At 44.8% G+C, this 18,250-nt stretch overlaps 1 protein-coding gene across 2 annotated transcripts in view; it reads right to left on the reverse strand.

The window, feature by feature from the left end:
- FBXO21 (F-box protein 21) overlaps positions 1–10,979 on the reverse strand; it is a 46,792-nt gene extending 35,813 nt beyond the window's left edge. For both annotated transcript variants that reach the window (XM_054444764.2, XM_054444763.2), the window contains exons 1-3: positions 10,649–10,979; positions 9,658–9,793; positions 6,950–7,044 (exon numbers count right to left, since the gene is read on the reverse strand). In XM_054444764.2, coding sequence (XP_054300739.1) covers positions 6,950–7,044; positions 9,658–9,793; positions 10,649–10,887 — 470 coding nt within the window. In that variant the 5' untranslated portion in view covers positions 10,888–10,979. The remainder of the gene's footprint in view (positions 1–6,949; positions 7,045–9,657; positions 9,794–10,648) is intronic.
- Positions 10,980–18,250: the final 7,271 nt, after the last annotated feature.

Raw genomic sequence — 18,250 nt, forward strand, 5'->3', positions numbered from 1 at the left:
GTCTTCTGATCTCCTGTAAATTGGATGTAGAGGCTACATGAGATACAGATTCCATTAATTTAGCAAGATAATTTCATAGAAGGTAGTGCATTCTCCCATCAGGAGGCAATAATGCTTGGGTGTTTCTTTTGTGATGTCAGCAGCACTGCTACTCAATGTCTTGATCTGTTCATTCATTTGAGGTTACGAAATGGTGATATTAGAATTCAATCAACCCTTCTTAATTCATTAGCTGGGATACTTCTATAAGGAAAAACCTCCCCGTCTATTATTTGATCCCCCATGATACAGTGCATGGAAAAGGCAGGATAAATGCTCATATCTTCTATTTACATTTTTTCAAAACAATGATATGGGTTTCTATTTATCCTTCAAAGGTGACCAATTAATTTTTTTAGTATTATTATGGACTCAGAGAGACAAGCATATTCGATGCATTTCAATCCATTCCTGTTATTATCCACACTGATGCTCTAACTGTCACATCTTTGGCCACTGGAAGCCTCTTCATATTGGTTCCTCAATACTTCCGACATAAAGTAGTGTCAGTTTTCTTACTATCTGGTTAGGTTTCCAGGATGCTCCAGGCTCATCTTTTAAAATCCTTGCGTTGGACATACAATCAGTCTTTCTCCAAAAACCCTGGCTTCTTTTGTGGAAAATGTTGTATCAAGATGACAATCTGGATACCAGGGAAGATCAATTCCACTAGGTTGGTTATTATTTCTAGATCTTTTCACCAGACAGACCTAGGAAGCCTAGTGTTGATGTGCACGTGTGTGTACAGGTACATATGCACATGCACTTACATATACCTACATATATTTAAATATAAAATACCTTTTGAGTTCACACTGGCACTTCCAATTCAAAAATATATGGCTCTGACCTTCTTCTATCTTATATCTATGTCTTCTTTATTCCAGGAGAATTCTGCTTCTCCAGGATATCACAGGTGATAAAATTAGAGTATCACATCATTATTCATTTACTTCATTCCACATCTCTCTCTCATACACACACACCAGCCCTCGGAATAACAAGACTAATGTTCTCATCACTTTTTTTTTTCTTTTGAGACGGAGTCTCGCTTTGTTGCCAGGCTGGAGTGCAGTGGTGCGATCTCGGCTCACTGCAATCTCCGCCTCCTGGGTTCAAGCTAGTCTCCTGCCTCAGCCTCCCAAATAGCTGGGATTACAGGTGGCATCACCACACCAAGCTAATTTTTTTTTAATGTATTTTTAGTAGAGACGAGGTTTCACCATGTTGGCCAGGATGGTCTCAATTTCCTGACCTTATGATCCGCCTACCTCAGCCTCCCAAAGTGCTGGGATTACTCATCACTTTTATGATTACTGAAAACAGCTAAGTATTTTGCATATGTTCTCCCCCACTGTCCATTCATTTTTTTAAACAGATGCATTGTATTTATACTGACATGTCTTACAGACATTACACATGCAATACTTTCTCCCCTAAAACCCTCATTTGAATTTAAATCTAAAAATAAATACATGTTTAGTGCTCACTGCCAGTCCTTATATCAGTGTTTCTCTGTTTTGTTTTGTTTTTTTTTGGGCGGGGAGTGATTTTTGGTCATTTGAAATTCATTTTCCAGGAGATTTCGCAGGAAGGACTGAAAAGTCACTGAATTCTTGTTAAGTTGTTAAGTTTCTGTGCAGTCTTCATATCTGGAAGTCAGTTTGGCTGGATATAAAAATCCTTGGCTGACATTTTCCTTAGATCATTGAGTATCTTAAATAAGTTATTTTTTCCTTTGGCACAAAAAATTCTGGTGAAAAGTCTGATGATATTCTTATTTTCTTTTCCTTATAAATGACTTTACCTTTTTTGCTTGGATGCTCAAAGGACTTTCCTGTCTTTAAAATCCAGCAATTTTACTAAAATATGTCTCAGTATTGGTCATTCTGTGACACTTTTCTCAGGTACAATGTATGAATTTATCTATCTATCTATCTTTATCTATCTATCTAATCTATCTTATCTTATCTATCTATCTATCTGAGACAGAGTCTATCTATCTATCTATCTATCTATCTGAGACAGTCTATCTATCTTTATCTATCTATCTATCTATCTATCTACCCATCTATCTATCTATCTAAGACACAGTCTCACTTTGCCACCCAGGCTGGAGTGCAGCGGCACAATGTCAGCTCACTGCAACCTCCACTTCCCAGGTTCAAGCGATTCTGTTGCTTCAGCCTCTTGAGTAGCTGGGATTACAGGTGCCTGCCACCATGCCCGGCTAATTTTTTGTATTTTCAGTAGAGATGGGGTTTCTCCATGTTGGCCAGGCTGGTCTCGAACTCCTGACCTCAGGTGATCTGCCCACCTCAGCCTCCCAAAGTGCTGGGATTACAGGTGTGGGCCACTGTGCCTGGCCCAGTGTATGCCCTTTTAATATGCTGTTTCTAATCTTTATTGTAGGACATACTTTTTTAAGACCACATAGCACATCATAAACACAAACTGATTTCAAGCTGATGCTTTAGCATTTATGGAAACTACACTTTTTCCTTCCCATGCTTTCCATATCCAAACCATAAGCATTTGCCAGGAATGAATACAAACAGGGTCTTCCATGAAAACAGGTATCCCAAAATATTTTTAAATGCAGGGTATTCTATCATTTAAAAACAACCTTATTTGTTTGTTGGCTTACACTTATAGTCCTAGTACTTTGGAAGGCCAAGGTGGGAGGATCACTTGAAGTCAAGAGTTCAAGACCAGCCTGGGCAACATAGTGAGACACTGTCTCTACCAAATAAAAATTAGCCAGGCATGATGGCACATGCCTGTATTCCTAGCTACTCAGGAGGCTGAGGCCAGCGGATCCCCTGAACACAGGATTCAAGGTTACAGTGAGCCATGATTACAACACTGTACTCCAGCCTGGGCAACAGGATGAAACCCTGTCTCAAAAAACAAACAGGGCTGGGCGTAGTGGCTCACATCTGTAATCCCAGCACATTGGGAGGCCACAGCAAGAGGATCCTTTTTTTTTTTTTTTTTTTTTTTGAGACTGAGTCTGTCGCCCACGCTGGAGTGCAGTGGTGCAATCTCAGCTTACTGCAACCTCAGCCTCCTGGGTTCAAGCAATTCTCCTGTCTCAGCCTCCCGAGTAGCCAGGATTACAGGCGTGTGCCACCATGCCCAGCTAATTTTTGTATTTTTAGTAGAGGCAGGGTTTTACCATGTTGGACAGGCTGGTCTTGAACTCCTGACCTCAAGTGATCAACCCGCCTCGGCCTCCTAAAATGCTGTGATTACAGGCGTGAGCCACCATGCCTGGCTGGGAAGATCTCTTGAGGCCAGGAGTTTAGTATCTGCCTGGGCAACAAAGCAAGACTCCATCTATACAAAAAATAGAAAAAATTAGCCAGGTGTGGTGGCAAGTGCCTGTAGTCCTAACTACTCGGGAGGCTGAGGCAGGAGGGTCACTTGAGCCCAGGGGTTTGAGTCTGCAGTGAGCTATGATTGCGTCATAGCATTCCACCCTGGGTGACAAGAGTGAGACTCTGTTTCTAAAACAAACAATCCTTTTTTAAGGTCAAAATATGTGTGTTGGGTAACCTATTCGTATTTATTTCTAAAAAGACCATAATATATGTCTTTACTAGCTATGCATTTTCATCTTTTTTGGGAACCTGATACGTAAAACGGCAGTATTTCATTGCTGTTTAATTTAACACTTTTTTTTTTTGAGACGGAGTTTCACTCTTGGCGCCCAGGCTGGAATGCAATGGCGCGATCTCGGCTCACTGCAACCTCCGCCTCCCACGCTTCCCAGGTTCAAGCAATTCTCCTGCCTCAGCCTCCCGAGTAGGTGGGATTACAGGCGCCTGCCACCAAGTCTGGCTAATTTTTGTATTTTTTGTAGAGACAGGGTTTCACCACATTGGCCAGGCTGGTGTCGAACTCCTGACCTCAGATGATCCAAGGACTTGGCCTCCTAAAGTGCTGGGATTACAGGCGTTAGCCACTGCACCCAGCCTATTTAACACTTTTTGAATAGTGTATTAAAAGGTTTTTTCCGTGATTGTTAGATGTTAGGATTTGTTCTTTTGTGAATGTGAATGCCATCCTCCTAACCTTTGAACATTTTTCAATATCTCTTGAGTTCTACTGACTTCGTTCATGCTCTCTTGGCCATATAGAAGTGTCTGCTCTTTCACAGCCTCCGCATTGTCATTCTTGGTTAAGGTGGTCTCCCTTAGACTATACAAAGTCTCCTATTTTCTTGAGGAATGTTCACTGTGATCATTTGAAAATTTCAGTTGTTTAATCCTTTGGAAAAATGTTTGCATATGATGCACATTTTCCTTTCTTCCAGATGGATATTCAGTTATGTCCAGTACCATTTCTTTAAAAATCCATTTTTTTCCCTCGGAGTTTAAATATATTAAATTATCTTTTATTCTGGGATGCATCTGTCAATTATCCTCTGCTACTGATGCAGCTATTTTTATTGAATCACTGTGCTGTTTGGATTATAAGTAGCTTTATAAGATGACCTAATATCTAGTGATGCCAGTTTCCCATTATGATTACTAAAAAATTGTTTTCTGGCTCTTGTGAATTTAGTCTTCTGTATATATTTTATGACATCCAAATGAAAGAAAAGAAAAAAGCAAAACTACGCCCCCTGCTCACCACCCCCAACAAAAATACTTTGTTTGAATCCTAATTGGAATGACACTAGGTTTATACATTAATTTGGGGAGAACTGACATTTTTTGTGATAGCAAGTCTTCACATTCCAGGACATGCTATCTATTTTATGTCTTTCAGTAACATCCTATAGTCTGAACTAGGAAACCCATTCCCAGGACTCTACTGCCTAGAAACATCACTCCTCACAGTGACACAAAATGGAAAAAAAAGTGGTTGTCCATCTATAGGAAAATTATGTAGGCCAGGCACAGTGGCTCACGCCCACAATCTCAGCACTTTGGGAGGTCGAGACCAGCAGATCACGTGAGATCAGGAGTTTGAGACCAGCCTGACCAAGAGGGTGAAACACCGTTTCTACTAAAAATACAAAATTAGCTGGGTGTGGTGGTGGGCACCTGTAATCCCAGCTACTCAGGAGGCTGAAGCAGGAGAATCTCTTGGACCCAGGAGGCAGAGGTTGCCAAGATTGCGCCATTGCACTCCAGCCTGGGCTACAAGAGCGAAATTCCATCTCAAAAAAATAAAAATAAAAATAAGTAAATAAATTATGTAACGTACCACAAAAGAGTAAGCAGACATTAACAAAAGTAATTTTGATGTTTTACGCATTGAAGAGGATGGATTTCCATAAGGTACTGTTGAATAAGAAAAAACAATACAGAAAAGTACCTATTATGTGATCCCAATTTTGTGCAATAATGATCCCTTCCCATACTCAACACTGTCAGCATGAAGAATGCAACCTGGGCTGTTATCAAGAATTACAGAGGTGGGGGCAGGAAAGGACGATGTAAACAGAGGGAATGGGGAGGAAAAAGGAAACAGCATAAATAAGAAAAAAACCAGGTCTGTACTAAACACCAAACCAAAACAACCAACAAAGTATGTATGAGGTCCCATTTATGTATTTTAAAGTACATATGCACATTAAAAAACACAAGTCAGCTTTTATTTTTAAGACTGCACAATACTGACTACTAGATCATACTTCAATTCATTTATAGATAAACCAAAATAGAAATGGAAAAATGACCTCTGCATCTGAACTCATCCAAGGCCTAGAATAGTGACACATCTTACCTCTACCCACAGTTGTTCCACTGATAGATATTTCTCTCTCCTAAATCCCCTTTAAAAAACAACAGAAATATTTTATGCCTTGTTTGTGAGATATTTCACAAAGATTCCTTTTAAGGAAGATGTTAAACTAACATTCTTATCTTCCATCACTAGAAAGCTTTCAGAACTTTTAGAGCAGGAAGTCTTTTCCAAAGAAAAGTTAGGCTGGAAGCCCAGTCATCTTTCAGAGAAAAACTGGAAATTAACCTTCACAGCAGAAAATAAAAGGCATATGAAATTTTAAGCAATAACCAAGAGATAAGGGGTTCTTCTTGATCAAGTGAGTCCCTAAGTACGCAGTTTTCTTACTGGAAGATAAAAGAAAGACTCACCCAAAAATCTACAGTGTTCAAAGAACAAAGTAGATTATTTTGTACCACAATTCAGAAATTGTAAAAAATCATCCATTAAATTAAGACATGCCTAAGAAATTATTATTTTTAAATCAAAAGATTCAATTCATGATAGGCAAATCTGATAGTAAGTGGAGAGGTAATAATGAAGGAAGGATGATTTCTATTACCAGAAGGTTTCTTTTTTTTATGAGACGAAGTCTTGCTCTTGTCCCCCAGTCTGGAGTGCAATGGTGTGATCTCGGCTCACTGCAACCTCCGCCTCCCGGGTTCAAATGATTCTTCTGCCTCGGCCTCCCGAGTAGCTGGGATTACAGGTGCGTACCACCACACCCACCTAATTTTTTGTATTTTTTTAAGTAGAGATGGGGGTTTCACCATGTTGGCCAGGCTGGTCGCGAACTCCTGACTTCAGGTGATCTGCCCACCTCGGCCTCCCAAAGTGCTGGGATTACAGGCGTGAGCCACCGTGCCCGGCCTATTACCAAAAGGTTTCTAAACAACACAACAGATACAAGGGTCTGGGGCACAGTATTTGACCCATAGTAGTGCTAAACATTAATTCCATTTTCTTTCCAAAAGGATTTTTGTAAGGTTTCTTTATATGTCAATTGTCTTGGTGTATCTACCTAATATACACAGAACTTTTCCAAACTGTAACTATGACAAGGCGTGAAATATTTGGAATCACATATTCCAGGGTTTAGCCACACAGAAATTACAGCAATTTATTCTGGACTTATTAAAACAAACAAATCCCTGCTAAAGCTATGGCTTACCTTCCTTCCATATTTAGGATACACACCAGTTCATCCTCAAAAAAAATCTCTGGTCCTTCAAGGTTCTCAATGTCACTGAAGCCATTACAAGGAACCTATGAAGAAGACATATACAAGTAGGCCTCAATTATGAGTAATGATGCAACTCTCTCTCTCACAAATTTGAGCTGAAATAAAGATGTCCACTACTAAAGACAGTGCTAACAGTTATTCTACACTACCTTGCACTACCAGTCATGGGTAGAAAATAACATAAAGTAACAATAATTTATTGAGATTTTGTTGTTATTTGTAATCAATGATGTTTTCACAGACTGGAATTTCTGAAACTGACAACTCAGAGTTCTAACGTAAAGAAAACTAGCTCTGGCCGGGCATAGTGGTTCATGACTGTAATCCCAGAACTTTGGGAGGCCAAGGCAGGCAGATAACCTGAGGTAAGGAGTTTGAGACCAGCCTGATCAACATGGTGAAACCCCGTCTCTACTAAAAATACAAAATTAGCCAGGCATGCCTGTAATCCCAGCTACTTGGGAGGCTGAGGCAGGAGAATCACTTGAACCTGGGAGGCGGAGGTTACAGTGAGCCAAGATTGCACCATTGCACTCCAGCCTGGGCAACAAGAATGAAACTCCCTTTAAAAAAAAAAAAAAGAAGGCGGCGGCAGGTGCAGTGGCTCACGCCTGTAATCCCAGCACTTTGGGAGGCCAAGGTGGGCGGATCACCTGAGGTCAGGAGTTCGAGGCCAGCCTGACCAACATGGAGAAACCCCGTCTCTACTAAAAATACAAAATTAGCCAGGCGTAGTGGCGCATGCCAGTAATCCCAGCTACTCGGGAGGCTGAGGCAGGAGAATCACTTGAACCTGGGAAGCAGAGGTTGCGGTGAGCTGAGATCACGCCATTGCACTCCAGCCTGGGCAACAAGAGTGAAACTCCGTCTCAAAAAAAAAAAAAAAAGATCTTCTGAGTTTAAAAAATTCTATGGCTTCTCTCAGTTTTCTTTTTGCAAGTAGCCAGAACATTTCAGGTCAACCTGTGTGCATTCTGAGAACACAGGAACACCAAGATCCTGGGCCAAAGCAATCACCCACCCACAGATTAATGTTAAGTATGCTCCCGCTGTGTTCAAAGTCCTTGACATACTTCTAATTAAGCAGTGGTACAGGAAAAGGGGGAGCTGAGGAAAAAACACAACAATCCATCATTATTACACAGAGGCACAGACTGTTCAAAACATACACAAAACCAGCTGGACTAGAAATGGAGGTTGCAGGCTCATAGTCCATGACCAACTGCACCAAACATACCTAGTACCAAAATCTACGTATGTGCAAACACATTCAAATCAGCATTTACAATTTGTGATTATGAATGCTTTTAGCCAGGGCATGGCTTCTCCAAAGTAGAATACAAATTTTGTTTATTCTAACACTAATAAATATTTATAGAAACCAATTACACTAAGGAATGTCTATTTGTATTCTCCATAGGGGAAAACATTCAAATTTGTCCAAAGTTCAAATTTTCCCTTTCAAAACTTGAAAAGCCTTGAAAACATTTCAAATTATGAACTCCATTAACTAATAGTAATTAAAATTAGAGAATCCAAAGGGGTCTTCAGGAAAACAAAAAAGTGAAATAAATCAGATTGGCTCTATTTCTAGAACCCCAACTAGAAATAAATATCTAATAGTTTGTTGAACTCAAAACATTAGTGTGGATTATTTTCCAGAGTTACAAAAAGGGATCAGGAGCAGATACAGAAACTTCCGTGAGGCCAGGCGCGGTGGCTCACGCCTGTAATCCCAACACTTTGGTTTGCAGAGGCCGGCGGATCACTTGAGATCAGGTGTTCAAGACCAGTCTGACCAACATGGTGAAACCCCATCTCTACTAAAAATACAAAAATTATCCAGGTATGGTGACGCATGCCTGTAGTCCCGGCTACTCGGGAGGCTGAGATATGAGAATTGCTTGAGCCGAGGAGCAGGAGGTTGCAGTGAGCTGAGATTGCGCCACTGCACTCCAGCCGGGGAGATAAAGCAAGACTCTGTCTCAAAAAAAGAAAAAAGAAAGAAACTTCCATGAGACATTTTGAGGAAAGAAAAAAAAAAAAACCCCACCATGTATTTCTGCAATATTAAAAAAAAAAAAAAAAAACCCAAAAACTTTCCAGGGATAATAAATGCAAGACAATTTATTTCAGGGAGTAATAACTCTGATTTATAGGTAGCTCTTAATCCTCTGTTACCTAACAAATAATGCAGTTCACTACTGGGTAGAACCTGCAAAGCCAGAGAGAAGAACCACATTAATTTCGTCAACCCTTCTGGGAAAACAACCGGGAGAAATTTATAGTGTTCAATCATTGATAATTCCCCAAATAACGTAGGAGTTGCAAAAAAATCCGTTGAACCCATTTGAGAAATAATGCTGATCTGGACTCCGTCTACATTGTGCTGCGTGGGTCCCTCCCTGCTCCCTCCACCCCCATTCTCTCTCTGGCTTTAGAAAAGTAAAGCTGGCACAGACAAATGGCTTCGTGTTGTTGGATAGGAGGAAAAGGACACAATGACTCTTGCAGCCATCTAAGTGAGTAAGGGATTGTGAGAGCACTGAAAAGGGGAGCTGGATGAGCTCATGCCTGCAGACCCAGACACATACACCAGCAAGCCAAAGCTTAGAGCCACATCAACAGATCCTTACGTGCTCTGAAAAGAACCTCTTTGAGAACGAGGCTACAATCTTCCGCGCTTCTAACCCAGCTTTTTGCCGAACTTTATACTCTTCCAACCAATTGACGTAGTCGGTGGGGCTGTAGTGTTTCATAAGGGAAGGCCACCTACGAGGAGAGAAACACCCCCTCAGCTTAACAGAAACTCAAAGGCAGGCGGCCACGAATCCAAGGCAGCCTTGGAAACAGGGACAGCAGTGGCGTCCAGTGGTAAGAGGGACCCCGGTGAGGGACCTAGTTCAAAACCCCACCAGCATTCACTCACTCACTCCCGGTGTGACCTTGGCGTAGCGGCATGAATGATGTCTCCATTCCCCATCTCTAAAATGGGGACAGTTGTAATAACAACAACAATAATAATAATGACAATGGCAGTGAGCACTGATTGAGCGCCTCCTAGGAGCCGGGGCCCTGCGTGCGTGCCTCCCGCACATCATCTAATTTAATAAACACGGTGAAAGGTAGGTCTAATGATCACCACCACTCAAAGTCTATGAACGAGGCTCAAAAAAAGGAAAGTCGCTCCCCCCAAGGTCACAAAGGGAGTGTGCACGGCCAGATTTCATCCTGGGGCCACGCTGAAATCTGTGTCGTCCACAACCACCCCGGGGATGCTGCGCCCGCCCGATCGATGCATCACTGGGTCCATGTAAACATTTCAGCCCGGAGTCGGGCACAAAAGAAGCGCGCAAAAGGGACGAGCCGCGCCGCCGCCAGCGTCACCCTTGACGAAGGACCCGGCTGCGAGGCGCTCCTAGATGCGCCATTTGGGGACCCAGGGGTCCGCCTGGCGTGGCCCCGCAGGGTCCGGGGCCTGGAGGCCTTTGTCTGTCTGTCCGCGGGAAGGGGTCAGGGGTGGGGTCCGGGCGCGGGGCGGCCTCGGAGAGCGAGCGGGGCGGCTGCCCGGCACCGGGGGGCGTAGGGCGGTGGGCGCGCAGCCGGGGCGCGGGGCCGCTGGCTCACCTCACCCGGAACTGCTCCTTCCACACCTTCCCGCTGCTCTGGCACAGCTCGCGCAGCCGCCGGCAGGTGCTGGAGACACGGCCGATGTCGGCGGCCGTCAGCGAGCCGCAGCACAGGATGTACTCCAGCACCTCACCCGGCAGGTTGACGAGGCAGCTGAGGCCCGCTACCTCCGGCGCGGCCTCCTCCGCCAGCGCCGGCACCACCTCCATCGCGCTGTCGACTGCTGCCGCCGCCATCTTGTCCGCGTACCTGGGGCCGCCGCGCGCGCGCGCGCGAGAGTGCCGGGGCGCCCCGCCTGGCCCCGCCTATTGGTCTTGGAGGCGAGTCCTGAGATCGCTCCGCCCACCCGCGGGCCACACCTCCCCTGCATCGGCTTGGGGCTGCGCGGGTGGCAGCGCCGCAAAAGGGAGGACATAATTGCGCTCTGTGCTTGGAGCCGGCAGCGCAAGCCGCCTCTAGTCCGGGACAACAATAGTAGCATTGATTCTTTTAAACGTAATTAATGTTTAAAATTAACAAATAAAAATGGTATCTCTTCTCACGCGTGCTGAGCACTTTCTGTGCGCATTGGACCTTCCCCAATTACCCTACGAACTTTCTCCCCGTATTACAGATAGGGAAACTGAGGTTCGGAGCGTGAGAGGGCTTGCTCAGGATCCCTTGTCTTGGATTTTTTTTCCCCCTTTGGGAAGGAGTCTTGCTCTCACCCAGGCTGGAGGGCAGTGGCGCTATCTCGGCTCACTGCAACCTCTGCCTCCTGGGTTCAAGCGATTCTCCTGCCTCAGCCTCTCGTCTGGATGGGATTACAGGCGCGCGCCACCACGCCCGGCTAATTTTTGTATTTTTACTTTTTTTTTTTTCTTTTTGAGACGGAGTCTCACTCTGCCACCCAGGTTGGAGTGCAGTGGCCGTGATCTCGGCTCACTGCAACTTCCACCTCCCTGGTTCAAGCAATTATCCTGCCTCAGCTTCCCGAGTAGCTGGGATTACAGGGGCCCGCCACCACAGCCGGCTAATTTTTGTATTTTTAGTAGAGACAGGGTTTCACCATGTTGGTCAGGCTGGTCTCGAACTCCTGACCTCAAATGATCCGCCCACCTCGGCCTCCCAAAGTGCTGGGATTACAGGCGTGAGCCACCGCGCCCAGCCCCTTGTCTTGGATTCTATTTCAGATCCGCTTGACTTTTGCTTGTCGGTAATCTTAACCATATGATGTAATAATAACAATATTCTTGAGTGGGTGCTATGGGAAGCCCTCCATGGTAGTGTAGGGGAGTAATAATAATCCTCAAATCTCTGCCCTGATTTTAGGCTAATAGAGGGCAGGCAGAGAGCTCTCCTGTACTGGTTTCTTAATTGTTTCCAGCTCAACAATCCTTCATATTTGGGGAGCATAGTCTAACCTCCCACAATAGGTACCACAGTTATACCTATTCTACAGAAAAGGCAAAGTTCTTCCAGGTGGCAGTCACTGGTTCAAAGTCACAGAGACAAAAGTGCTAAAGCCTGGATTTGAGTCTTCAAAGCGGGAGTTATTACTCAGGATTGGGTGGGCAGTCTCAGGATCTGCACATTAAAAAAAAAAAATCAGTTTAGTTCAGTGCCAAAGCCCTGTGTTGTGTGCCCTGGGGATACAGGGATGAGAAAAATGGAGTCTTTGCTTCAAAACTTCAAAGTCCAATTACAGTTAGAAGGATCTGTTGTCAGTACATGGAGGCTCCAATGAGGTACTCCTGGCAACTTGAAAATCAAGATGCCCTGAGAGAGCTGAACTAGTGAAGTGACTCTCAATGGATGGGGTTGAGCCATCCGTGGCTCCCTATTGCCCGTAGAAATGAATGTGACATCCCAAACATTGTTGCAAAGCAACAAACTCCACCTCTTCTTACCTATCTGAAGTCTTTCTCTCTCACTAGCCATGCATACCCCAGCAAGGCTGGTCATCTCTTTCCTCCCATTTCTGGCCCTGCATATACTAATCCTGCTGCCTACAATGCACTTCATGCAGTCCTTCCCCTTCCAGTAGCTCCTCCTCTTCCTCCAGGGCTCAGCTTAACCTTTCCAAATGCTCTCCCTTCCCCCGCCCCAGCACCAGCACCAGATATGGCTCCTGCCCAGCATTTTGCATTCTTGTAATTACTTAACTTACAACTATTCAACATGCATCTTTCCCACTAAATCTGAAGGGAGTTCAGTGCTAGGACTGTGTCTGAGTCACCTCTAGAAGCCTAGTTACTTGACCCATGCCCTGCACAGAGCAGATTCTCAATTATCTATTGACTGCAATAGTCTAACCAGCTGTTTGACTAGGGAAGTTACTTAGCCTTTCTGAGGCCCAGTTTTTCAACTGTAAAATGGGAATAATAATTAATAATAATAATGCCTGTCTCCTGGGGCTGTTCTGAGAATTAAATGAGGAAATTCATGTGAAGGGCATAGAACAGTGGCTGGTATAGAAAAAAATCCTTGAGCCGGATGCGGTAGCTCACACCTGTAATCTCAGCACTTTGGGAGGCCAAGGCAGGCAGATCATCAGGAGTTTGAGACCAGCCTGACCAACATGGTGAAACCCCATCTCTACAAAAATATAGAAACTAGCTGGGCATGATGCCAGGTGCCTGTAATCCCAGCTACTTGCGAGGTTGAGGCAGGAGAATCGCTTGAACCAGGGAGGTGGAGGTTGCAGTGAGCCGAGATCATGCCTTCACACTCCAGCCTGGGTGACAGAACAAGATGCTGTCTCAAAAAAAACTAAACGAAAAAAAAAATTGCTTGATAAAACTGTGTGGGAAGCAGGGAGAAACGGCTCAATGGATATGGGTTTTTTTGTTTGTTTTTTGAGACGAGTCTCACTCTGTTGCCCAAGCTGGAGTGCAATGGCACGATCTCAGCTCCCTGCAACTTTGGCCTCCTGGGTTCAAGAGATTCTTCCACCTCAGCCTCCCGAGTAGCTGGGATTACAGGAGCATGCCACCATGCCTGGCTAATTTTTGTATTTTTGTAGAGACAGAGTTTCACCATGTTGGCCAGGCTGGTCTTGAACTCCTGACCTCATGATCTACCTGCCTCAGCCTCCCAAAGTGCTGGGATTACAGGTGTGAGCCATCATGCCTGGCCTGGATATGGATTGACTTTGGGGTGATGGAAATGTTTTGGAACTAGATAGAGGTGGTGGTGGTGGTTGCACAGCATTGGGAATATACTAAATGCCACTGAATTGTTCTCTTTAAAATGATTAAATTTTTCCAGCATGGTGGCTTAAACCTGTAGTTCCAGTTACTCGGGAGGCTGAGGTGGGAGGATCACTTGAGCCTAGGTGTTCAAGGTTGCAGTGAACTATGACTACACCACTGCACTCCAGCCTGGGCGACAGAGCAAGACAACACAAGGCCTTTGTGACTCCACTGTCTCCCGGTTCTCCTTTCACCTCTGGGGCTGCACCTTCTCCATCTTCTTTGCAGCCACTCAGATGTTACATGTTGAGGTATCTTGGGCCTCAGCCAGCCCTCTTCTTTCACTATCTTGCTTCTGTCCACAACTCGAATGATGATCCAAATCCAATTGAAATATCCACATTTCTCTCTTCTGCCCCACCTGCTCTGGGATCTAGTCTGGCTTAGCCTGCTCACGTGCCATTCCCTTTGGGCCCTTCAAACTCAACTTATCCAGGAGGGAACTCATGATCTTTCTTCTCCACTTTACCTTGTCTTCTCTTAGTAGTTCCTGCCTTAGGAAGGGCTACTCAGTCATCCATTCCTGTAAAACATGAACTTGTCACCATCCTTGCTACCTCTTTCTCCCTCACCATCCATAACCAAATGCTCAACAGAGGTTAATTTCTGTATGCCTCAGTTTCCTAATCTATAAAACAGGGATAACAATCAATCTTCCTATTAAATAAGACACATACATCAGTTAGTATTGCTGTGTAACAAATAAACCCAAATTTAGTGACTGCTCTGTTTTTGGCAATGTGGGGACCAAGGTGAACAGAGTAAAGTCACAAATGCCCTGGTCACAGAGCTGAGATATTAGCATAGGTGACAGCGGATACTGCCAATACTATCAGGACTCATCAGTGCTATCCTTAGGCAGTGATAAGTACTGGGAAGAAAGATATAAAACAGAGGAAGAATATGGAGAATGTGGACAGTGGCAGTCTCCTTTTTCTTTTCTCTTTTTCTTCTTTCTTTCTTTTGTCTCTCTTTCTTCTTTCTTTTTTCTTTTCTTTTCTTTTTTTTTTTTGAGACAGAGTTTTGCTCTTGTCACCCAGGCTGGAATGAAGTGGCACAATCTCTGCTCACTGCAACCTCCACCTCCTGGATTCAAGAGATTCTCCTGCCTCAGCCTCCCAAGTAGCTGGAATTGCAGACATGTGCCATCACATCCAGCTAATTTTGTATTTTTAGTAGAGATGGGGTTTCACCATGTTGGCCAGGCTGGTCGCGAACTCCTGACCTCAGGTGATCCAGCCACTTCGGCCTCCCAAAGTGCTGGGATTACAGACGTGAGCCACCATGCCTGGCTGGCTTTTTTTTCTTTCTTTCTTTCTTTCCTTCCTTCCTTCTTTTTTCTTTCTTTCTCTCTCTTTCTTTCTTTCTTTTTCTTTCTTTCTCTTTCCTTCCTTCCTTCCTCTCTCTTTCTTGTTTCTTTCTTTTTTCTTTGTTATTTTTTGAGATGGAGTTTCGCTCCTGTTGCCCAGGCTGGAGTGCAATGGCTGGATCTTGGCTCACTACAACCTCTGCCTCCCGGGGTTCAAGTGATTCTCCTGCCTCAGCCTCCCGAGTAGCTGGGATTACAGGCATACACCACCACACCTGGCTAATTTTGTGTTTTTAGTAGAGATGGGATTTCTCTATGTTGGTCAGGCTGGTCTCGAATTCCCGACCTCAGGTGATTCGCCCACCTCGGCCTCCCAAAGTGCTGGGATTACAGGCATGAGTCACCGTGCCCAGCCTCTTTTTTTTTTTTTTTTTTTTTTTGAGAGAGAGTTTCACTCTGTCATTCAGGTTAGAGTACAGTAGCGTCATCTTGGCTCACTGCAAACTCTGCCTCCTGGGCTCAAGCCAGCCTCCCACCTTAGGCTCCTGAGTAGCTGGGGTTGCAGGCACACACCACCACGCCTGGCTAATTTTTGCATTTTTTTTTTTGTAGAGACAGGGTTTCACCATGTTGTGCAGGCTGGTCTCCAATTCCTGAACTCCTGCCTCGGCCTCCCAAAATGCTGGAATTACGGGTGTGAGCCATGGCACCCAGCCTTCTTTTTCTTTCGTTTTAACTTAAATTGTTTTCCTTGATTTATATTTGCAATATGAAATAGAAGCTTGGCACAAACACACACTCATGCCAGCCTGGGGAGAGAGGGCTAGGGACAAGATCACTTGGCAGCAGGGCTGGTACCCCAGACGCTTAGTTAGGATGGCAGGAGGGGGAACCAGAACCCTCACCCAGCCCCTCCCACCCTGGGGTCCATGAAATGTACAGAAGTGGAGAAGGAAGTATGGGATATTGATGAGAGTGTCCAGGGCCCGGTGGGATTGTATAAAAGAAAGGCGCACACACAAAAGATTTACGTACCTATCAAAGGGACAGGGGATATAATTACAAACACAAATTTTCTCAAGGAAATTCTCCAAGAAAGGAAGAAGGGAATGAGTCTCTTTCCTTTTTGGCATAGGGAAAACTCTGTTTTTAAATTTCCCCTAGGATACCCTTTTGCTGAACTGGCCTCACGCCCTGAATATATCCAGCTGGTCCCCTCAACCCTAGTTGAACCTAATTGGGGTCCACTTGGCCTGCACAGCAAAGCCAAATACTGACATTGGGACTGCAGCGAGGGAAAGTGAGGCATTTATTGCAGGGCCCCAGTCAAGGAGAATCGGGCAGCTCATGGTTTAAGACTCAAACTCCCCGATGGCTTACAGGTAAGAGTTTTTTAGTTTGTTTGTTTGAGACAGAGTCTTGCTCTGTTGCTCAGGCTGGAGTGCAATGGTGCTATCTCAGCTCACTGTAACAACCTCTGCCTCCTGGGTTCAAGTGATTCTCTTGCTTCTCAGCCTCCTGAGTAGCTGGGATTACAGGCATGCGCCACCATACCTGGCTAATTTTTGTATTTTTAGTAGAGGCAGGGTTTCACGATGTTGACCAGGCTGGTCTTGAACTCCTGACCTCAGGTGATCCACCTGCCTCGCCCTCCCAAAGTGCTGGAATTATAGGTGTGAGCCACCGTGCCTGGCCACAGGTAAGTTTTTAAAGGCAAGGAGGCAGAGGTTACAGGCAAAGTCATAAATCAGTTACATGGAGGCTATCCATTGGTTTGACCTAAAAAGGCGGGACATCTGGAAGTAGAGGCCCACAGGCCATAGGTAGATTCAAAGGTTTTTTGTTGTGTTTTTGTTTTGTTTTGTTTTGTTTTGTTTTTTTGAGACGGAGTCTCACTCTGTCGCCAGGCTGGAGCGCAGTGGCACGATTTCAGCTCACTTCTACCTCTGCCTCCTGGGTTCAAGTGATTCTCCTGCCTCAGTCTCCCGAGTAGCTGGGACTACAGGTGCACGCCATTACGCTCAGCTAATTTTTTGTATTTTTAGTAGAGACAGGGTTTCACCACGTTGGTCAAGATGGTCTCGATCTCTTGACCTTGTGAGCCGCCCGCCTTGGCCTGCCAAAGTGTTGGGATTACAGGCGCTAGCCACTGTGCTGGGCCCTGGATTCAAAGACTTTTTGACTTGTGATTGGTTAAGGAGGTGAAGCTTTGTCTAAAACAATTGAGATTTGCAGTAAAGAATGTTAGCTCTGGCTGGTGGCCGTGATCTCCTCTAGACCCCACAGGAAGAAATTTAGAACAAAAAACAGTGGTCAGAGTTCAGTCCTCAGTTTCTCTTTATGTGAGGTCTACGGCCAGTGGGTCTGTTTGGTGGGGGTCTGGGATCCTGAAAAACAACTCACAGACGTGTGTTAAGACACTATCCTTAGTTTCTGTAAGTGAACCAGACATCCCATGATTCTAACTTTCTTGCTAGTGTTTTGAGCCACTATTACCTTCTTGCTTATCAAGTCACTCATTTACTTCTCAGCAAGGTGCCTGGAATTACTAGCGAGGTGCCTGGAATTTCCCCTGAAGGAACTCAAAATTTTTCGTCATTTCCATGCTTGGGAGGCCTGCAAGCCCCTAAGAGGAGTTCCTGCTCCATCCCACAGTCCCTGCTAAAATCACCCTGCACAAACTCAAATCCGAGAATAAGCCCCTCTGGGATCCCTCCTCCCTGGCTTCCCAGTGGTCCTCTAGGGTGGCCTCTCCCTTACTGCAGTGAGGTAGCAAACTTATCTTTGTTGGACTACAGATGAATTTCTCGTTATTTTTGGCTGGCGAGGTCAACACCCCTCTCCAATGAAATCTCCACAATCTAGCTGCAGATACCATTTCAACTCCCCTCAACACTGTCCACACCTGTTTTGCCAAGATCCAAGCTCCCATTCTTTCTGTAATCTTAAGATGTTAATAAGTTTCCAAACTCCATGGCAGCAGGGAGGTGAGTAATCTTTTGGTGAGTCTCTTCCGTGTGCATGTTCATAAATTTGTATGCCCATTCTCTCCTTCTC

This window comes from Pongo pygmaeus, chromosome 10 (genome assembly GCF_028885625.2).
Source record: "Pongo pygmaeus isolate AG05252 chromosome 10, NHGRI_mPonPyg2-v2.0_pri, whole genome shotgun sequence".
NCBI lineage: Eukaryota > Metazoa > Chordata > Mammalia > Primates > Hominidae > Pongo > Pongo pygmaeus.